The sequence below is a fragment of the Calidris pugnax genome, unplaced genomic scaffold (assembly GCF_001431845.1).
Source record: "Calidris pugnax isolate Ruff unplaced genomic scaffold, ASM143184v1 scaffold247, whole genome shotgun sequence".
NCBI lineage: Eukaryota > Metazoa > Chordata > Aves > Charadriiformes > Scolopacidae > Calidris > Calidris pugnax.
The window spans coordinates 1,662,531-1,685,817 of NW_015090980.1; the positions used below are offsets into that span (position 1 = coordinate 1,662,531).

General features: G+C 40.3%; 1 protein-coding gene across 6 annotated transcripts in view; it reads right to left on the reverse strand.

The window, feature by feature from the left end:
- Positions 1 to 983: 983 nt before the first annotated feature.
- VPRBP (Vpr (HIV-1) binding protein) overlaps positions 984 to 23,287 on the reverse strand; it is a 50,089-nt gene continuing 27,785 nt past the window's right edge. For 2 of the 6 annotated variants that reach the window (XM_014953522.1, XM_014953523.1), the window contains exons 15-24: positions 22,817 to 23,015; positions 22,028 to 22,110; positions 21,012 to 21,096; positions 20,639 to 20,872; positions 20,030 to 20,123; positions 19,463 to 19,567; positions 18,347 to 18,420; positions 17,356 to 17,460; positions 5,030 to 5,285; positions 984 to 1,405 (exon numbers count right to left, since the gene is read on the reverse strand). In XM_014953522.1, the coding sequence (XP_014809008.1) occupies positions 1,347 to 1,405; positions 5,030 to 5,285; positions 17,356 to 17,460; positions 18,347 to 18,420; positions 19,463 to 19,567; positions 20,030 to 20,123; positions 20,639 to 20,872; positions 21,012 to 21,096; positions 22,028 to 22,110; positions 22,817 to 23,015 (1,294 nt within the window). In that variant the 3' untranslated portion in view covers positions 984 to 1,346. Of the gene's footprint in view, positions 1,406 to 2,248; positions 2,305 to 5,029; positions 5,286 to 5,329; positions 6,152 to 9,166; positions 9,310 to 11,739; positions 11,746 to 13,396; positions 13,418 to 17,355; positions 17,461 to 18,346; positions 18,421 to 19,462; positions 19,568 to 20,029; positions 20,124 to 20,638; positions 20,873 to 21,011; positions 21,097 to 22,027; positions 22,111 to 22,816; positions 23,016 to 23,287 lie in introns of those variants that run through there. The other 4 variants (XM_014953524.1, XR_001413300.1, XM_014953525.1 and 1 more) reach the window with 4 other exon arrangements.

Genomic DNA, 23,287 nt, shown 5'->3' on the forward strand with positions numbered 1-23,287 from the left:
ACACTTACCTCCCGGGTCTGACTCACAGAACTACGCTGTGCACTTGTGGGCTGTGCAGTCAAATCAAACACTCAACTGCAACTTTTTTTCATCCCCTTCAAAGGGCAGGGCCTCTTGTCACGTACAACCAGCAACACCTCATTTGCCTTATGCATGATAGGCACGAGGCAGCCTAGGGAACGCCAAACCGCGGGTGGATGAGGCTGCTCCCACCTTCTGACCCGCACCACCGAGGTGCTCAGAGTTCAGAGAATGGTTTGGGTTTGAAGGGACCTTAAAGATCATCACGTTCCAATCCCCAGCCCCAGGCAGGGACACCCCCCGCCAGGGCACACAGCACTGCTTCTGCACGGGTGGCATGAAGGAATGAATGACTACAATTCACAGCCATAAACAGAAACAGGATTTGTATTTAATTTTTTAATAAATACAATTTACATTAAAGAAAAAAGGCCTTCAATTTGCAGTTTCCACACAAAGGGCAAAAAAAAAAAAAAGATTAAAAACCTTGAACCACAGAGGGCAGAGGGGAGAAAGAGGGTTCAAACTTCAATTCCCAGATTCCCATGTCTTCAGGAATACCAGGCTCTGACTAGGCCAAGCCAGGATTTTAGCCTCCCACTACAGCTGGTATCACAGCGAGAATCCACTTTAAACAGCCTGTACTTTCAGTTAACAAACACCCCCAGAGCTCTTCCCTGGAGGACAAAAGCATCTGAAACACACTGGCGAACTAGCAGGTGTTAACACCTGTTCCTTTTTTTCTCTTTAAAAATAAAATCATATTTAAAATAAAAATATTCTTACTCCTCAACAATATTAGAAACCACAATCCTCTTATTTCACTTAGTAGTTGCATAAAAATGCCTCTTTTAATTTTAAACACTTTTTCTCCCCTGAACCTGCCCCATGGTAACAAGGTACTACAGGAATACAAAGTTCATCCCCTCTTTACTAGAACACCTGCCTTTTTTTTTTTGTTGTTTTTTTTGTTTGTTTTATATAAAACTATTTCTGTTCTTTAGGAAAGAACTTTATACAAAGAAAATATATTGTGAAATATCTTCAGAAGTTTCCTTGAAGAGGAGAGTCATCTCAGCCTAAAATAAAAAATAAAAAAAAAAAAAGGCAGAGAGAAAAGAGGCCTTAACCCCAGGTCTCTTTATTGTACAGCCTCAGACTCAGCCACGAGCCTCAAACGGACTCAAACCAAGACTGGAGTTCCTCAGGTTTTCCCAGGAGAAAAAAAGGTTGGGGTGCTCAGAATCGGTTTCCAATTTGGTCTCCGGTCTCCTGCTGGGAAGCGATGGTCTCCTCCTGCCAGCACCCCGCCTGGCAGCCGCTCCTCACTCATTCAGAGACAGGATTATGTCATCCTCCAGGTCAGAGTTATCTGAGCTGTCAGCTGAAAAGGAGACATGTAGGTTATGTTTGGTTTGGGGGAGAACACAGCTGTCAGGGCTGCTAAGCAAGGAAATGCGTTCCTAGTTACAGGAGATGGCCACCACCTGCCTGAGACCAGCGACCCCCCAGCAGTGAGGGAGGCAGCTAGCACCATTAGTGCATTTCAAATCCATCAAAAGCAGTTAGCAAATCTGCACCAGAGCTTTCCTTCCCTGGTTAAAACAGAGGGTCAAGAGGAGAGCAGCTTTAGCAAGTGCAGTTTCCATGGCAGGTTGCTTCCCCCATGGTAAGATGGGGAGAAGGACACCAGCAGTAAGGTACCTGCACAACTTAGATATAAGTGCAACACCTCTTCATGGAGGGGCTGGACAAATCTGGCAGTCATTCCTCACAGCTGCTCGTGGAAAGCAAGCTTGGCAGTTCCACCAACCTGATGTGGTGAAACATGGCCTCTGTATGATGTGGGGGAGGCCTAATTCATTACGCAGTCAGACCCAGACTGTCTCAGTATTAGGTTCTCTTTGGCCTGTCGCTCCCCTCCACTCAGCACAGCAGGACACCTCCCCATGGAGGGGGAAGCAATCCACACGCTCACAGCTAGAACCTTCCTCCAGCAACCCAAAGGTTTCTGTAATGAATTTAGCTACGTGGCACTCGTTAAAGGTGACCTGAATATTGTGCTTTTCCTGGTTTTCTTCATTGTGGCACAGAATGAAGACACAAAACGATTTGCCAGAAGCAGTCACACACACACACATTTGCTTATGTTTTAAGTTCTCTCTTCCCTCAGTTGTGCAAGAGGGAAATGGTAGTAGCTCTGGCAGCAAGAGGTCTCCTGCCTTACCTTAGACGTGACGTTGGTTCTTTTTCTTATGTGAATTCATTGGATGCTGCAGTTAACTAGGTGTTAAAAATAGTTAAAAAAAGAAAAAAAAAATAGACACCAAGACTTCCTCTTAGCCTTCTCAGTTATACTGGATCTCTAAAATGCCTGTCAAGGTAAGCAAGGCCTTCTGGAAGGTTCACCCCTTCTCAGATGCTTTCCTTAGGAAAAGAAAAAAAATCGCAGGCAAGCAGCAGAAGGTACAAACCCTTTTCCCCAACCCTCCTCCCTGAAGATCAGCCAACTGCCCTTCTGCTGTGATCTGAGGGGGTCATCAGTGCTCCCACAACAGCTACAGCCATGTAAAGGGACTGGCAAAGCACCAGCCAGTGCTGCAGCAGCTACACTTATGCAGTAAAGGGAAAGAAGCACAAGCGAGATAACAATCCAGAAACTCTGGAGAAGAGAAGCTGAAAAAGCTGTTGTTTTTTTTGTTTTGCCTTTTTTTTTTTTAAACAGCAGAGGAACAAGTTGGAAAGGGATCTCCTAACTCTTTTTAGTCCAGTCTACCACACAACCTTCCAGTTTTGAGGTCTATGTCTATAAGTAAACCTGATTGCAGTTAACTGCTTGGCAGAAGCTTATAGACCTGCCTGGAAGTTGCCATTTTCAATTACAGAAGAAAAGAGGAAACGGAGAAAAGAGGAAAAGAATTCCATGCTTCTTCCACCCTACGTTACACATGTATTTCAACAAGGACACCCCACTGGCCCAGGAGCAAGCTCTTGAAAGATCTGCGCAACACATAAACTGCTTTGGATAAGATAGATCCACCCTTCCCAAGGTGGTAACAAAGGAAGAGGAAGACCAATTGATACTGAAAAGGTTCTCCATGGATTATTATTGAAAAGGAAATAAAACCTCTTCTAAAGCACAAGGAACCAAACTCCCCTATTTCAACTGTTCTTTGAAGCACACCCACTGTTATAGTATGGAGATTCATCCAGAATACAGCAAGGGTCTGCGATAGGAAGGACTCTAAATACACCACCCTGCCTCAGATCTGCACTTTGTAACCGTGTCAGTACCCTCACAACTTGTAATTCTGGAACACAGCATCAGGAAATGAGAGGGGGACATTTTAAGTGCTCTTGCTGGGTGAGAAACAAAAGCAAGCCAGTTGAAGTCACAGAGGAGAAGCCACAGAACCCTACTCATCAAACCCTGTGCAAGAACCATGCATACATCAGCCTGGCAGAGCTGCACTCCCTACTTTAAGTTCCCAAAGATGCTGCCAAGCAACCCAACAGTCCCAGGACGGGCTGGCAGCAGCTCCACAGCAATACCAGATTTAAGTTCTAATCAAGTGGGTCTGTCCATAAACACTGTACAGATGTGGCCATTTCATAATACATAGTGCTCTGCAGAGCCCACTTGAAATAACTCAATGTCAAGTAGCGCCTAGAGAAATAGGTACTGGAATGGCCTCAACTTCCCTTCCATTCTGCCCCTTGGACAACTGAAGTCACAGCACTCTGGATGCTCTCTAAATAGCTTCTGGCCCTGCACCCCTTGAGGGAACAGAAGAGGGGTTGTGTCAAGAAGGTCCTGCCAGCTACTGGAACAGACAGAAGTTAGCTGCAACCCCAAATGTTGAACTGCAATACGCTATCAATGAATTTGAGCTATGTAAATACCCTATATGGCCCGGCATTTGGATACCTGCTACCTTGAGGAGAACAGCAGCCTGGCGCCACAGAATAACCCTGGCAACCTGATGTGGTCACGTCCTTAAAAACACCTGAGCTATTTTCGAACAGAAGAGAGGGCTAAGAATGAGCCTGCCAGCCCCATTAGTGCCAAAACACAGGCCTGGCACGCTTAATCCTCCAGCGCAGCAGCAGAGAAGATTGATTCCCACCTCAGCTCTCACATTAATCTCCTATCACTGCAGGACTTCAAACACCTTGCACACTGTAATTACTTATCCTTACCAACCTTTTAACTTATGGGAACTACACTATCCCCATTTTACAGCTTGGAAATTAAAAAGAACTGAGTGGCTTGGCCACACATACTCAAAAATTGTGCTGCAAAAAAGGGAACAGAATCTGGTGTCATAAATCCCGAGCCTGATGCTATCCTACTCACCTTCTCTTTCTTATGAATCCTTTTTCCAGACTGAATTGCAACATTAAAAGTTCAGAACTTTCTTTCTTATACACACACATCCACACATACACTGTGTTAACTCTTCAAACCTCTGTATTTGTGGAATGCCAGAAAAATAGAACCATTTAAATTTTATCCCAAAAGTTGTGTTAGCTTCAGAACAGTCTAAAAAAGGAAGCGAAGTCAGAAACGTCACGTTGCTTTTGCACTTTGAGCAATTAGAAAAGAGAGAGAGTAGCATCAAGGACCAAAAATGTTTGTACATTATAGGTACAACTAAGGCAGAGAAGACAGGTGAGGTAACAGTTCAACCAGTGTCCCCTTGAAGGGCAGGACAGGCCAGCAGGCAAAGCTTCTCCACAGAGAGTTTCTTGGCCCACCTTTAAGTTCTCACACACACACCTGGGAGCACTTGAAGAAAGGAGATACCTTCCTTTCCAGAACTCACACTTGTTCTCTCAGGTAAGAGGTGTTTTTACCAACAGATTACTTGTTGGTAAAAAAGCCACTGGTGAACAAGCATCATGGTTTGTGCCATTCATACCAGCAAGGGGGAAAGTCAGCATATCTGTCATGACATTAAACAGAGGACAAGGTCACCTGTGGTCACCAAGCTGGGCACACACTTACTATCTCCAAGAATCAGCTCGACTTCCTCATCAGCATCAGAATCTTCATCTTCACCTTCATCTCCCTCTTCCAGGAGGTTGGCAAGCTCCTCATCATCGGAGGGAGAAAAGTCATTTTCTCCATCCTCACCAGCATTCTCGTTGTTCTCATCCTCCTCCAGCTCAGCATCCAGCAGCTGGTCTGTATCTAGTTCATCAAGGTCATCTGTATCATCATCATCCTCATCATCATCTTCTTCCTCTTGCTCTTCTTCCTCCTATAAAGACAGCAAAAATAGTCCATTGCAGACATTAAAGCAAATGTAAAATGGAATAAGAATTGAAGAAAACACACCTATAGTTCTCACTTCTCCCCATATCCAGACATCACACGTTATTAACACTTTCCCCATCACCCCTATAAATGCTTTCTTTCTGCAACTACAGACCATGACACATGCTAGATCATTTGCAGGCCTGCAAAGTCTTATCCACAAAATGCCACACAGAGACCATTGGCTCAAGCTCCTCTTCGATACTGGCCATCAGCACGTGTCACCACAATGCACTCTTGAGAAGGACATGCGTTAATCCATGGCTTTGTTGCTAGTCTTGTACAAACTGCTTTAGTTTCAACTGGACCAAAACCTCTACTTGGCATCAAACAGCATGCAGCACTGGTGTTCAGCCTCTCAGGCATTCCCGATTTAGATGAGTCGTAGAATGTAGGGAAAGATGCTATTAACCTAAACCAATCCCTGAATCACTAATTTTCAGATGATAGAACTGTTTAAAGCAGCTCAGAAGTCTCAATCTTTGGTATTTACCTGTGGATCAAGGTCTTCCTCTATCAAACCATTGCATTCAATAAAGCAACTGAATTTCTCATTGTACAGACCAAATCCAGAAATTTGTGTCTTACAGTTAAAACTGAATGGGAAGAAGGTGTTACAGTCCTATCGTTCTTCCAGACAAACGAGAGGCCAAAAAGTGCCATCACAAGGCAAGTTCCAGGAATTCTACAGGACTCAAACTAAGAGTTCAATATACCTGCACATCTCCTCAGGCTCACACCCTTTTTCTCAAACAGAATGCTCTCATGTGGCAGGAAGGCAGCTCTCAAGTCATTCAGCTTTAATTGCCCCTTTGTTTTGGGAGGGAACACATTTTGAAAAATTATGAAGCAGTTAAGCTAGGTATTTAACAACCCACTCCAAGGATTAGTTTGGTCCTCAAGCTCACCACACTCACACTGTGCTGCTTAGACTGCTGCATTTTCAGATCTAAAGGGACAGAGGAAAAAAGACCTTACTGTCATCTCCTCAACCTGCTTTTTCTTCAGTCAGTGCCATAAAAAAAAAAAAATCCACCACACCTACACAAATCCAACACCTGTCACAGGCAAAAGAAACAAGGAATGCCAAAAAGCCTGGGCAAATTTTATTGTTTCTTCACCTGCAAAAGGCAGCCAGGTCTGCTCTACTGACTAGAAGCACTGTGTTACTTAAATGGAGATTGCAGTATAAAAACATTGGTTTGCTACACACGTTTTTCTTTCTGAAAAAGCTTGTATTAAGTATAAAATTAAAATAACCTATATTAACGCTCATGTTTATTTTAGGCAATTACAAACTTTACTTTGAGTCAATGAGTCCTCAAATGAACATACATTGCTTTTTGAATTGTGTACACACTGGGAGAGGAAATATCTTACTTGCAGTTCAGTTTTAAACTGCAGTGCCATGTTGAGCATAATTTTCCATAAAATACATTGAATGGAGTGTAATAGCTTTTGCCTTTTACTTTTGTTCTACTCAGCATCTGCAGAGAGACCGATGTCTAAACTTTATTACTCTATTCAGAATTGAAAAACTGATTAAAAGCTGAAAAGGCAGGAGAGTTTATTTTCCTTTTTCAGTCAGCAACTCTGAAGCTGGAAAGGAGAAGATCAATTGATTTTAAAAGCTTGGAAAAATTAAGCCAAGTTTTTCAGTGTCTGGAGATCAACACAAAACTGTAGACATTAGATAAAAAAGTATATTGTGAGATTAGTTTATAGTCCATGTAGTTGAAACCTAAAGAATTCTGAAATGAGTTAGGTACCCTCTTAGTGTCCACACCTGTGGAATTTCTGAAAGCATTTTTTTCCTGAGTGTCCAGCCCACAGTTACTTAAAAGAAAATGTCAAAACTACTGAATTTGATTATGTTTCACATTTAATGTATTTATTGGAAATTGAAATACTATTTCATCAACATCTTCACTCAAGCTTAAGGCAAGACATAGATAGCAATATTGTCCTTTAAATATAGGATGAAATGAAATGAAATATAGTTGTATAAAGCTAAAGATTTCTTCTGGCTGACAAGAATAACAGAAAGGGTGTATAATTAGCTGCAAATTAACTTTGAAGGATTATACCTACCAGTGAGGAAAAAATCCTTTGTGAAAATACAAATAGCACAGAAGACTAGAGAACCAAAATCAATGTTTCCACCTTTCCAGTTTAAATTACTCAATCTGAAGCAGGCAATTAAAATCAGGCCACACTCATTTAAAAACCACCTAAGAATAGTAAGATAAGATCTAAATTATACCTGTCCCTGGTAAACCAGGAAATAGTGTGAAAACCACGCTACGAGAAGTCACATGTGACAGAGAGAGCGCGACATGCGCCCAGTGCGCATCCCTTACCCGGCTGAATGGGCCACACACAACACAGTGCACGAGCAAAAAACCTGCACTTTGTCATGTTTTAAAGAACACAAACAGGAACGTGGAAAACATGGTGCTTCTGCTAAATAGCAGGCAAATTAATTCTGCATTAGCTTCTCCAGTCTCCAAGCACAGAGCTCTGCAGGCACACTGCAATACTTCACTCCCGAGACACAAGGCTTGCACTGATGAGGGGATCTCTCTCTTAGGAAAGCCCACTGGGCTTCTGCACCCAAAACCCATCTGTGGGACATACAGTGAAGAAAGACTGCACCTGGTCTCTCCTCACACCCAACACCATCCCATGTAGGTGATACCCAGTCTGCCAATGGATATCTAGGCTGTATCCTCATCAGATACCACACCTGGCTCACGTAAGGGATCCATGCCTTCCCCAACAGCTCCTGCAAACACACTGAGTCAGAGCAGTGAAAAAAATCCTTGTGCACCATCACAAGGGAAGACAGGCAGAAGAGTTATTCCAAGCCATAACTGGATTTGTGAAGCAAATGCCTGCAAAAGTAAACTCCTACCTACTCATCAGTCATTCCCAAGAGCTTTGGGCGATGACACAGGTGCTGCTAGAAAAAAGAGCCAGTGTGCACACCTATGCAAAACAAGTGTGTACCTGTGCTCATCTTCCTCATTGGAGTAAACTGATCCACAGCATCCATGGACCAGCACACTCCACAGGACTTAAAAAGCAGTATCAAGGAATGGTTTTAGCCATCACAAACTCCTTTAGATGCCCAAAGATACTCTTCTCTTGGGTTGATCTCTGTAAAAGCTGCTTAGATCAGAACTTGAACACAGTCCTTGCATTTCTCCTCTGTTTCCTTAGACAATATTCTCTTCCCTCTCCAACAGAAACCACTTCACAGCTGCCATTTATCTTTACAGAAGACATGAGGGTATTATTGTAGAATCACAAACCGACCATCTCATAAGGTTCTACCTCACTATCAGCACTCTGATTCACTGCCTGCTATTTCCATGCACCCGCCCTGCAGCCCAGTGCTCTGTTATTACAACGCAGCCAGACCAAAACCCTCACTTCCTACGGAACTCAAGTAAAATTACAAACAATCCCAACCTGAGGCTATGATTGAGGAAAGAAGAAAGACAAAAAATAAGCTACAGCTCCCTTTTGAATAGGGTAGGCAACACTCAGAGGGACATGGTGGAACCCAGCTTTTGAATTAAGGATGTCACATTGCCACCCATTTTAGTTACACAGTGATTCAGGTATATTAATTGCTTGTAGGATTAATTTAAGGGAGCTTTACCTTGATAGATGCCAAGAATAGAACAGCTTAAAGTACAGTACCCACTGACCCCTAATGAGACTCAAATTTGTAATTATATAGATATGTTTTAATTTTATTTTCTATTATTTAATTTAATTTTATATTATTACATAATACATTATAGTGAACGCAAATACCTGAGGTTTTCTGTGTTATCTTCATAATACTGTACCAGCGTTACTCATCTTCATCTCCAGCATACACAGATGTCACTACATAACAGCTGCAATGCAGTGGTCCTTATAGCATCACCACACCTGAACGACCAACTCTTTCTGCTCTTCAAAAACACAGCATCGCAATTATAATAGGGGAATTTTAATCTAAGAAACGCCCACCCTGTTTCATACACAAAATGGCTTCCTGGCCCCACTTCTCTGCATAAACACTTACGGTGCTGATTCACCCCAGTTAAAGCAAAAAGGCTGCAAAAATAAAGCAATGAACAAAGACAAACTGACAATTTAAAGTGAAGAAGAGAACAAAAACCCCTGGTTATAATTCTAAGGGGATAGCAAAGAGAGGCTGCAATTTCAGTGCATTATAGCTACACACAGATATAAGTAGGATGTCCACACACGGACAGGCCCCAGAGTAACCTAGAAATTGTCTGACTCAACTAAAGAGTTAATTTGACTTAACTAATAAAGACTACCTGAGGCTGAAAAAAACCCCACCACCATCTATACAACGGGTTTATAACAGTTTATCTCAAAAAGCCTTAAGAATATAAGTCAATAATGTATAGCAGCATCAATTATACACTTCAGACAGGTGTAAAGGATGCAGGAACTACCAGTTCTTCTAGGATAAGATTGCAAAATTTACTAGTTCACTTACACAGTAGCATATAAATAGCTTCAACACACAGTCTATGACACCGGAATTACTTTGAAGATGATTAAGAGGGCAAAAGTGATTCCTGTCAGCTTTTTAACATGTCTGTAGACAGGCACATTTACAGAGAAGTAGTAGTACAAGAAAAGCTGGACATTATCTTACAGAATCAGAAAAGTTGATTACAAAGTAAAGGATTATCTCAAGATCATCTCAAAGCAAATTACTGGTAACTTAACTCTACTACCAGTTTGCAATCTTATGTAAAGATTCAGAAAGCCAAGCAGATTTGGTTCAATTAATTTATCATTTACAACTACAGAAGAAAAACCTAAAAAAAAAAAATAAATCCCTAAAGGAATGGTATATATAGGGGTGGCAGCACTAACAAAAATATACTTGACCTAATTCTTCATGTTGCCAGTATCCGCAACCTGTTCAAAGCTTAATAAATACCCTTTGCTCTTGTTCAAGCTTTATGTATATTCTTCCATATTGTTCTTGTATGCCTGTTTGCACACCTTTCATAGACTTTCTTACTGGTCCCCTTTACCCATTCATTTTGCACAAAGTTCACAAAAATTGTCTTTTTAGGTAGTAGGAATTATTGATACTTAATATATTCACTGGTGTTCATCTCTCAAAAAACATCCAAAGGCTCAGGAAAATCCTAGTCTTTCACTTATTCAAACTCTGATGCAAAAACACATGTTAACTAGGCAGACCTTTGATTTTTTTTTTTATTTTAACGTATTTCTGTCTGCCCTGTATTTTAACACCAAATCAGTGTATGTACAAAGTGCCTTCAGGAAGTATTGCTCACAGCACTACAGATTTGCAGTCTATAAAAATGTACCAGCTTGCTTTATAAGTACTCTTAAGAATTTTATAGTTTTCTTACATTTCTTAAATCCAAAAGTTTTTTTATGACCAGACGAAGAGAATTTGAGACTCCTCAACTGCAGGTTACGTGATCTCTCAAATTGACACTAGGCTGGCTGGTACCAGCTCTCACAGGTCTTTTTCGATTTGTGATACTAGGTTTGGAAACCTTGACTCAGTTTTGGGACAGGTCACTGATATTTTGCTTATTTGACGTGGTCTCAGCTGTTACAAAAAGCTTCATCTTTTCACCTAACATCTCATTCACTTTTTCTTCCTCTACTAGGAGCTGATTCACAGTTCAAAGCAAGTATTTAAGTCAGTAGTTCTCTGCCCATGTTCCTCTGCTACTGCTCTATGAGCTGTTCAGCTGTCATCATCTCAGAGCTGCTCCTGCCCCAGTCCCACACTCACCTCCTGTCAGCACTTCCAAGTCAACACCTCTCTCCTGCAGGTGCTTTCCAGAAACAGCCCCTTCCTCTGAAAACACAATCTCTATTGCACCCCTCAGTTTGAGTCAGAATAGTAAGTATAGTTAGAGTAACATCATATAGCATGATACTGCTATGCTCCATGGTATTAATATTACTATGCTGTGTGATGTTACTCTACTCTAACTATTCTTATTTTCATCTATGAGGCTGCCTTTTCTCTACCTGCAAAACAGTTAAACAAGTATCAGTGAAGCTTCTCCCACTTTTACAAATCTTTGGGCTAACATTTGATTCACTTTTGGCTATTTGTAGCTAAGTCTAATCATCTGTTAGTAAGCACCTGCTTCTATAAACTGTATATTTTCTCTAGTCTTTTTTTTTTTTTTTGTAAATTCATTCTAAGTATTCATCTCCTTCCCACTACAGGGTTGCACCTACTTTTACTGTCTTAGCTACTTCAGTGTTAGAATTTCTACTTCTTCATAGCCATTAATGGGGTCACAGAGCTAAAAACTAATGCGCAGAAGTTACTATAGGTAACAAGCAAGGAGTCTTACCATAGGCTAGTATGCAGATGTAGGTATGTGCAGATTTAATACAGGAGACAGCACACAGCATACAGTATGTCAGAGGCAAAACATGGAGTGAAGAAATAAAAAAAGCGGTCATTCTCTTAGTCTATGTAAGTAGGTTTAGCTTGTCTAACAATCACTACTTACCTGTGATGAATGAAAAACCATCCATGACACAGATAATAACTTTAGAGTAACTGGGCCTCAGCTGGACTGGCATGTTCAATTGGGACTCTTTTGACCAATATGCTGGTTTTGCCCATGAAATATTTTCATTGCAATATGACTGCAGGTACCTGATGATTATCAAACTCCAGAGCCACTGTCCTCTTTGAGGCATGTGCAAGTTATTTCGCAGTTGATATATCCCTTAATGCTAGGGATAAAATTGTGACTATTATATTCTCTGTGCTGTCAGGCTCAGAAATAATATTAAGAGTCCAAAACTAGGTGCAATTTCTGAATCTGCTTCTCTTCCTTCCTCTCACTGATCTCACACTCTCAACTCACAAAAATAAGCCCATTCCTTTAATTGCATGACAAAAAACCCATACCGTGCAAAGAAATTTCAAAATTTGGTCAGTAAATGAACTTTCCCTCTATGGATGAGAAGTTGTTCCTGTATTTTCTCAAGCTTCTGACTGATATTTCTCATCACAGCTGGGGCAGCTTTTATTTTCTTGGATCCCAACTGCTCTGGGAATTCTAGAAAGATGTGTTAGGTGAGAGGAAGTCAACCTTTGGTTTCGGTCACTGAACAGGCAGAATATGCTTTTATCTCTGCTGAAGCTGTTCTACTCCATAATACTAGGTCTAACCTTCTGAAAACTCAAAATACTTTTCCCTTCTCAAGAGTCTCCTGTGTTTGCACTGACAGCTGGTGAAACTAGATTCTGAAACAGCAGTTTAGGCTGAAGCAGTCACAGTCATGTGGTACTATCTAAAAAAGTGGAAAGAAGTGCATATCCATTTCAGAGGATGCCTGTTCAAAAGATGTGTTTGTTATGTAAACAGGTTTTTGATGGAAACCACTCGTTACTCAGCCTCCCCTGCTGCAACTAAGTCCAAAAATGCCTATTAAGGTGTGCAATATACACATGTATATTTTTATCAGTTGAGACATTTGTCTGAATACACTTTTCCCTAGCTATTATCCTGTAAACAATTTCACCTTGAGCAAAATTTCAAAACAAGCCATATTTTCAAATGTTACAGGAACAGTTCCTGAAAAACTAAGGGTGCAGCTTGTAGTGACAAAGTGCCACCATAGTCTGAGGGTTCTCAAATACACGTGCCAATATGGATTAAGATTTGTGGGTTTTTTTTTTCCTCAGCAAATAAGTAAAGCAAACCTGTATCAAGCCAACAGCAATAAAAGCACAAGGGAATTGCTGTTGCAGGCAGATAGCAGAAGAGTCCTAAAATAAAAGTAGGGACTGGGATCACACAGACCACATAGAAAGCTGAGGAAAAACATTCTCCACCCTGGCTAAACTACTTTAGAATAGTGATTGTCTTTCGAGTCTTTATTGCCTTATCTCCAAAGCGTTCATTTCACATCACCTAGAATTTTCTAGACTAATGCAAAAAGACAAATTGCACACCTACCATCACCATTTCGATAGCCCAGAAGCACTGCAGGATAATTAACAGTTCTTCAGTTCTGGCAAAAGAAGTAGAACACACTTTATAGGACAGGGACAGCTAGGTGAAGCAATCTGCTGCTGAAACCATAAATCTCTCTGAACATGACGATAACCGAGAATACTACTTGAGCGTCATAGATGCAACACCATCCGCATGTACCACAGAGAGAAAAAATAGGCCTTGAAGAACTAATATGGAAAGAAAAACTAAAAGAGGTAAAAATGCACAGACTGAAAATCCTGTAACCCACTCAGAAGATCACGTCAGTGAGACTTAAGTTTCACAGTTTTGAGTCTACTCTGTGGTCAGCCAGTTCCCTTGGTTTTAACTTTTCTGATCACTTAATATTTCCTGAAGTCTCCTTCTCTAGCCCATGGCCACTGTCCTGTGCCATTTCTAGGCCAGATCAGTACAATCACTTTCCTTTGCCATTCCCTCTGAAATTCCTGGTCTGTCTCACTACAGAAGGCAGTAGATTACTGAGAGAAACATGGGATACTAATCAGCCAAGAAAGGGAAATAAATAAGAATTAAGCAAGCTAACAACCAAAAGATGGTCCAGCATCTGGACCAGAGCTCAGGTACCCATCTTATTTTTGCTAAGTCTTACTCTGAAGGACTCTATGAAAACAGTGACAAATACAGGAGGAAGGTCTTGCTGCAGGACAGAATAGGAAACTCTTTCTATTTCCCCATAGACTGAACAGTTTTGCAAATACTTGTGAGAGAGACTGTCAGTCACTGATGGACCCATTTAGATGCTCACCCAACAGTGAAATAATACACAAAACTCATGAAAGTTCAAGGCAGAAAGACTACTATTTTTGGAGTAAAACATCCAACAAAAAAAGCTCACAAACCGGCTCTTGCTAAGAGTGTTACATCTTCACTTTCCCTCAGTTACCATAGTAAGTACAAACCATGAAGTATCAATGCCCATTTAGCATCTGTTTGTGTAACAAGGCTTGACAACTCTGGATTACTGGCCATAACTGGGAAAAGGCAGTTTTCCAGAGATCTCAGATGAAACAGCCGAGGAAGCACCCAGCCGCAGTGGTGCTATTCTCCAGTATTTCAAACAAACCCATAAACATTTACTGCAGCAGTACCGTGCACAACCCGGCTAAGTCAACCTGATCATTAAATTTGAGGGTAATTTATGTGACAGATCAGTTGATTTCACAAGGTTTGCCTTGAGAAATAGGGAGTAATACAGTTGTTTTGTTTCTTTGCTTAAATGAGCGAAGGAATTGAAGGATTTCCACAGGCCAAACAACCCAGCTAGGTTCATTTTACCGACTCTCAATCTTTTGCTTTTTAAAAAATCTGTCACAGAGCTATCAGTTGACATCATAAGGCATCAAAATTTAAAGTAAAGGATGTCAGGCAGACATTTTTCTCCAGAGTTCTTAATTTTTCTCAAGCACAATTTTTAAAGCAATTTTACTCTGCATCACATGACTTTCAAGCAAGGTTTGCCCATCAAACTCGCTTCTATTTGAGTATTTATTACTTTCTGTACAGGCAAAAAACTGTACTTGTGGATCCATGTAGATCATACACAACTATATAAATATGCATAAAGTCAAAGTGTGAAGATACAGGGGCCAAGCAGATTAATATCTGCTCTAAAAGTCTTGACCAAAGAAATACTAGAGCAATGTTGATTCACATGGATTCCCTCCCTCACCACTTTAATGAAAGAGATCAGAAAGCATCTTCTTTTAGCCAGAAGGTGTTCTAGAATACCTGTGATAAGTGCCAACAAGTTCAAAAGTTTATTTCCTATTTTTCAAAACCTAAATCACAGAAACTGCCTAGGTAAGTAGTAAACACCTACATATGTGTGAGCATCTGCAAACACAGAAAACTCCTGTTCATCAGGAAACAAATTACTCTTGTGAGAAGTGTGCCAGAAAGATTCCATATTTATTCTGGAAAACCTCTAATCATTCTTGCTCAATGCTGGATGTCTCTATGGAGAAAAAAGCTGTATTTTGTAAGCCTAAGATTAGGACAAACCTGGAGGAACAGCAGTGAACAGCTATGGGACAGAGGGCAAGGGGTTTAGTTTATGTTTTGCTACATATATACAGATTGAACTGAATGTGGGTTCATAAGTGTTGTTTATATTAAACCCAAATCCCTCTTACTAAAGAAATTTGATTGTAATCAACCCTAGAAATTATTGTCTAGGAAACATCTATACACCCCAGAAATGAAGATCATAAAAAGCAGCAATTATGCAGTACCACATAGTCACTCTTAGCTTGCAAATCAATCCCAGAGCAGCTTTGTTTGAATACTCCATAAGCTTTACAGAAAAGCTTTTAGCATACTTAAATTCTGCCTGGGGCCATCTCCATTTGTAAGACAGGGAGCGTCCTCAATCACATTTGATGGATGATAGATACCTTATCTCTGCTTGGTACCTGGTGTTACAGCCTGCAACCAGCAGCATTCAGACCGCATCCTCTATACAAACACAGAGCTCCACTTAAGGCAACACTTACCGGCGATTTTGCAAAACAGTGTCTCGATAGCTGCTAGTTAATCATTGTACAATGCAAAATCTATTTCTGCTACAAACCATTTCTTGAGAATTTTGTAAAGAAAAATGTGAATAACCTTACTAAAATATACTGATTGTGAACAAACAAAAGCAGAGACAAAAATAGAAACTGTTGCCTGAGGCAAGCACTGGATGGAAGTAGGAACACTTTGGAAGGAACAGTAATTTCCCCCTTCACCATTGTTTCCTAAGGAATTCTAGTCTTCACCTATCCTAAAAGTTCCTAAACTGAATCCATCCAATCTAGGGATAGAAACAGTGACTGAAGATTCCATAAGAATGTCAAGTGCAACCTTATAGCACATTGAGAATACAGAACAACAAACAGTACTACTACTTTATCTTCAGAACTACAGTGAAACTGTAATAACAGCCAACTGCAAAGAAAATCACTCTTTCCTGGGATCTGCCATCCAGTCTCCTGAATTAGAAAGTCAGAGTTTTAACCTAGCAACAGGAAGATTCAGAGACAGAAAGGGTATCGGAAATCCAGCTTTCCACACAGTCTGGAAAACCCACCAAAATATTACCTTCTGGCATTCTTTGGAAAAAGGTGAAGTCAGCTTTTCTCACAGGAGATACAAATATATGATTTACTAGAATGCAAACACCAAAGAGCAGAGAATAATGCATTTAAAATCTTTAGGGAATTGAAGCATGAGGTCTTTGACTGTTCAAAAGGAAAAAAAAAAAACAACAAACAAAACCCAACAAAACCTGACACCCAAAAAGCTACAAATTTGTCTTTAATTCTCACCGTACTGTAGTAAGCACTGCGTGCTACTGTATATTCTAACAACTGCACCCTGCAGAGATCTTATTGCAGTTCTTAACTCTTTTGTCAAGTTGCCAGAGATCAAATGGCTGATCTGAGAAGGAAAAACAACACATCCCAGTGCAAACCTACATCTTTCTTTAAAATTCTTAAAGCTTTTGGCTGTGTAGAAGTATGGTGCAGTTCCATTGCATTAGGCACAAGTTGTGTCTCATTCATAAATTGGTGACAAATTATGCCCAAACATGAGACTTGGAATCAAAGAAAGGAAAACCTGAAATGCTACTGTCTCTGCTGGGTGTCAAAATGTTTTTTTAAAAAAAAGCAGAATAAAGAGCAAAGTTTCTGATCAAGATTGAAACACTTAGGGAAATTAATAAATTAATTATAAATTATCATGTCAGCTTTCAGTGCACAAAGTACTGTTTACACGGGTTCTGCATAGATAGTCTTAGTTTACACTGACAGTAAAGTGATCTACTTCACATTAGGTGAGACCAAACAAGGCATTTGTACTTTATGGGTAATAAATGAACGCCCGTGGCCTCTAGCATAGAGATGGCTAACAGCTGCTCCTGAAGAACCAGGTTAATGCTATAGTTCTCACCTGATCTTCTTCTTCATCCTCTTCATCTTCTGCCAAACGCTGCCTGCCCACTTCATAGAGCCTGCAAACTGTATCCATGTTCATGGCATCCATGCTGCCTTGATTCTGAAGGGGAGACGCCCACACAGCAGTTAGTCCCAGGAATTAAGAACCGGACACGTTAGCTTAATTTGACTTTCCCCCTAACAAACCAGAAGTTTCACTGAATTTCACTGAATTTTTAGAGTTGGAAGGGACCATAGAGATCATCTAGTCCAACTCCCCTGCTGAAGCAGGATTGCCTAGAGCTTGTCACAGCATGTTACTCAGGACAGCATCCAGGCGGGTCTTGAAAATCTCCAAAGAAGGGGACTGACCCCACAGCCTCCCTGGACAGCCTGTTCCAGGGCTCTGTCACCCTCACCGTGAAGAAGTTTTTTCTCATATTTGAGTGGAACCTCTTATGTTCCAACTTGTGCCCGTTGCCCCTCGTCCTCTCACTGGGAACCACTGAAAAGAGTCTGGCTCCCTCCTCCTTCAACCCTCCCTTGAGATACTTCAAATCCTTAGTTTCTGGAATTTTTTCTAGGAAGACAACTGAAAAAAAAACAGTAAGAGTGATTCACAGAAAAGCTCCATGGGAAGCCCCAGGAAGATTGTGTTTTCCAGTTATTCAGTACAATGCAAATTTTAATAGGAAATTATTGTTATAAATAGGAAATGCTTATGAGAAGGAAAACCTCTGTACATTGTGAAGTGGGAAGCGTTTGAAGAAGAGAGGCAAATGTGTTTAGAAGCTTAAGGAATCAGAGGCAGAAAAACAAGACTGCTGCGTGTGGACAGTAAAGATGCTGTTAGGTGTTTTTGCTATCACCAAAACATCACCACTGCTTAGGACACGAATAACAGTAGGAACTCGAGAATCACCACTTCTGAAGGTTTTAAGAAGAAACAAAAACATTGCACTCAAACTACAGCTACAGAGCCCAGAGTCTATTCTTAGCTCCTTTACCTCAATGACAGCCAGATAGCAGTCCTTGCTGTCTGTGCACAAGTCAAAGATATTCCGCTTGACATCTATTGTAGCTGGAAAACATCACAAAAACTCAGTGGTTAACTGCATATCATTACTATAGTACTTATGTGTCTAAAAGCAGATAATAAAATGTGAGGATAAGAAAAAACAGCCAAAATAAAAGTTACACGAACATTTGTAACTAATTCAACCTGTAATAAAGAATACAAATATTGGAGACTGTCACAAAAAATAGCCAGGTAAGTTCTTAACCTGCTCTGCACAGAGCCTCCTCCTTTGGTAATACATTTATTGGCTTCTCTAAGCACAGTAAACAACAGATAACCTTCCAGGATGGGTGGCAACCAAGGCACAGAGTTATAAGCCATGTCACCTTTCAATAGCAAAAGCTATATTTTTTTATGTCCTTAGCAGCAATTCGCTTAGCTCCAGGAGCTTTGCAAGCTGGAGGCCAAACTGACAGCATTTTTAACTACCAGCATAGGGAAATGCTGTTGGGAAAAGGAAAAAAAAAAAAAAAGGAAAAAAAAAAAAAAAGGAAAAAAAAAAAAAAAGGAAAAAAAAAAAAAAAGGAAAAAAAAAAAAAAAGGAAAAAAAAAAAAAAAGGAAAAAAAAAAAAAAAGGAAAAAAAAAAAAAAAGGAAAAAAAAAAAAAAAGGAAAAAAAAAAAAAAAGGAAAAAAAAAAAAAAAGGAAAAAAAAAAAAAAAGGAAAAAAAAAAAAAAAGGAAAATAAAACAAAACAAACAAAAACCCACAAACCTTACCAACAACCCTCCCCCCATCAAAAAATACCCAGCCGTTCCTGAAACGAGACCAATGACATCTTGGCCAAATGACCTACTATCTCAGATTATGCCCTACTTGGAAAGGGGAAAGGAAAATAAAGCCAGAACTGCAATCACACACTGAACAGGATATAATACTTGAACCTATTTCAGCATTAAACCCAACTCTTGTGCTGCAACCAGAACAGGCTGTAGCAGAATCTCTTTTGCTGCACGTGCAAAGGAGAGGAGGAAGTGAACGTTACTAAGAACTTTCAATAAACCTTCAAACCTCCAGACCAAGCTACTTACTCCTCTCTTCTCTTACCTATAGGTTTATAATCAGTTGCATTGAATGTCCTGAAAGAAGAGCCAAAGGGACTTCTCATTCTCTCCTCCAGAAGGTCATCTTCATCATCTGCCTGCAACATAGCTGATACAAGGAAAGATTATTTCACAAATGCACCTTCCATTCTTCACTATCATTAATCAACTTACCAAACTCTGACATGAATTTTCTTTTTATTTAATAGCTTGGTAAGACCCAATTCATATCTACTCTTCCAGAGCTGCCTTTATTAATACTGGACATCATTGAAACTTAGTACAGAGAACAAAACTATACTTTCAAGCATCATCAGATCTATTGTTATACACATTTTCTTTTTCAATAGTTTGATTTTTAATCTCACAAATGAGTTGTGATATTGCTGATGTTAGAGAAAACTGTCAGCGATACATGGACCATAAACATCCTGAAAAAATTCCAGTTCGCAAATGCCAGGAAGGCCTGGAGTTACTGACTCTCTGGAGCTTCCAATTTCACTGAACATGGATCTGCTTATCTCAAACCAGAGGTGACCAAGGAGGGTAATATAAGACTGAGAAGTCCTACCTCCATACATAACTGTGCCAGTATAGTTGAAGACCACACGACACTGATCCAGTGCAGGTACTGTGTGTAACAAATGGAAAGTTCGTAGGTCCCACTGAAAAAACGCAGGCTAAGGAGCAACAAACAATTCAAAGTTTCTATTTCCTTTTCAACACACTGTCAAACAACTGATCAATTGCTTTCAAGAAACATCATTGCCACCCTCTTGCAAATATGACAGAACTGAAATTGGATACTAGCACCACAATCCCTTCCATATGTTCAAAATGGAAAAGCTCTTTCTCAAAATGTCGTTGCCACTCATGAGTTCACTGCAGAGCTTCAAGGTTGATCTTGGTAAGGGATGTGAAGAGAGCACAGGTACCACAGAGTATATTAGAAAAGAAAATCTCTCTTGCTGTCTCTGTGTGTTAAGTATTTCCTCTAGGCCATATCAGAGGCAGAATCCAGATTTAAATTAGCTACTTGTCTGACAGTACCTACTTACTTGATTCACAGACCTGTTGTTACCATACGTACAATAATACAACTTCTGCAAACAGCTACTTGTTCATCAATACAAATTCTTGATGTCCCAGCACATCAGTTACTGCAGTGGCCAAAGGATACAATTTCTGTGTTGACTATGACCTCTAGCCCATTGGGATGGAAAACACCACTGATGGTCATGTTGAATTTGTCAAACTTGTGGATGGCTTGTGCCGATCTAACATCCCAGAGGACACCATCATTTAGGACAAGGTCATCAGTGGGGTTAAAGGTGGCACAGTTCTTCTTGTAGTTGTTGGCAAGATCTGGGTTAAACAGAGTCAATAGCTTGTTGCCAGTCTGAATATCATAGATCTTTCAGATTAAAAAGAAAAAGAAAGATTAGTCACGATTTGTAATATACCTGCGCCTAAGATCACCCCATGTCCCCCTTTCCAGATTGTTTCCAGAATCACTCCATTTCCCATTTTGCTTGACCGGTATTGGTACTCACATGGGCAATGTCTCCTTTTGTGCCAATGACCCTGTCCTGAGAGTGCTTGCTGAACTCCACATAGTGGTCATCAGGGAAGGAATGCCTGTAGATAGAGTCAGTAAGGAATCAAGGAACTGCAGATATAAACAACCTGTGTGAACCAAACACTGCCCCAACACCTCCAGCAGAGGTTTCAACAATGCAGAAAACAAAAAAGGTAGGAAAGACTTTCCTTCACCATTGACCATCGCATACTAAGATGCTTCAGCATGCAATGCTCCACTGGCATTTGCAGGAAATATCTATTACAGACACAACCTTTACAGCAGACCAGTGAAAAAAACCACATGCAGCAAAATCACAGACCTTTCATCAACAGGGTCTGCCAAAAACCTGACTATTGAAAGGAGCGAGTAATTAACACCATCATGAACGTTCAAACACACATGCAGGCCTGTGGAATGTTAAACCTTTTATCTGAAGAAAGCCCTCTAGCTGACCTAAAACAGGTCACACCAAAACTGTTGCTTACAACTAAGGCAGACAACAGTCAAACCTTTTAAAAATGAAGAGCCTTCCACTCATTTTTTATTAAAAGGAACAACTGTAAACACTGCAATAAATTTTAAATAGCTTTATCCAGGTCAGTAACAGCTTGTATCCAGGGCCTGACAATTCCACTGTGCAAATCACAATACTGTAACTGGCTACAGAAAGACTGTCAAAATAATTTAAAAACATGAGAATAAAAATACAAACATATTTATTTGCCTTCAGGGACAACATCAGTTTCACTGATCTATCTTGCATTAAATGGGACTTTAGGTAGTTAGAATTTAGCAAAGCTATCTGTACCAAATAAAATAGGGAAGATACTAAATATAAGAAAGGGAACGTGTTTTATTTTTTCTCAAGAGACATTGTAAGAGCTGCGCTGTACTGTTCTTTCATGGAGTTTGTACTCAGGGTTTCTGCCTATACTGAAGGTTCTTCTAGCTGCAACATACCCCGCAGCTGAATCAGAGTATACCTACTTCATGTCAAAGACAGACTTCATTCCCCACAATGCAGACAGAGGTTGGCTCCACGTAGCAGATGTCAGCAATAAAGATCCATCCTGTATTGCCAGACGGGAGTGGAAGGGAAAAGAATACCAGGGAAGAGAGAGGTTATCGTTTTACCTGTACGCTTTAACCTACACTTAAAAGATGAATTTAGAAACTATAGCAGATTTTGTGCTTACTAATCTAGTCCTATAGAGATAAAGTATAGGTATCTAATACGATGTATAATATAAAGAGCCTTTGGCAGACAAAGAAAAACATTACAGATAACAATCGAAACAATCTATGATGTTTATAGCAGATAGAAATCTTTTGGGGTATGATTCTAAGAAGAAATAAAACGTAACTGATTACTGCTTATAGCAGAGTGAACTCCACTCAAGGGCATCAAAATACAGGCATGGATTATCCTGAATTTCTTCTCCAAAGGGAGGTTATATAAACTCTGATATCTTATCTCAAATTTATCTTAAATACATAGTCAGTTTAAGCATTTTTCCACTTCCAGTCATACATATTCATTACTTCTGGTGGCTCACAGCCACTGTGCATCTTCTCTATTATCTTGGGAAAAAAAAATATATATATTGTAGAACTCACAGAGAGGGAGTATGTAACTATTACAAGTACTTTAATGACAGGCATCACAGGCCAGCCAGCAGGTGCATTTTAGATGCACGTTTCCAGACAGGCCCAAAACGCATGAGGGCTTATGCTGTCAGAACTTCTGAAACTCAGAACAGGTCTCCGATTACTTACCCTGGATGGCTCAAGGTGCGTGATGGCAGAGTTATGGCAGTTGTAACTGGCCTCTTCCTGTCCACTGAATACGTTATAGAGTTTTAACTGCCCCGTGCAAGTACCCAGCATCAAGAATCGTTCTCTTGCAGAAAACGCGCAACAGGTAAAGCCACTCTCATCCTCATTTGCTTCCCTGAACACAGAAATTGGACGGAACCTAGAGAAGGCAAAAATACAAGGGTCACCCAAAAGATTAAAAAAGCAGAACTGAAGTGCTGTGTGATGATATTAAATCCAGCTCCTTAAAAACCATGTAGGTACAAGTTACAGCTTTCTTCTAGGACAAGCTAATTGTCAATTGTAAAAGTAGTGTTCAAGTGAGTACATTACAACAGTCTTTGTAACGAATGTTTCAGGGTTTGTTTTGCACTATTAAGTACTTCTGTTAAAGCACATCATTAAGCTGAAGCACTTGGAGTCTGTCTTCAA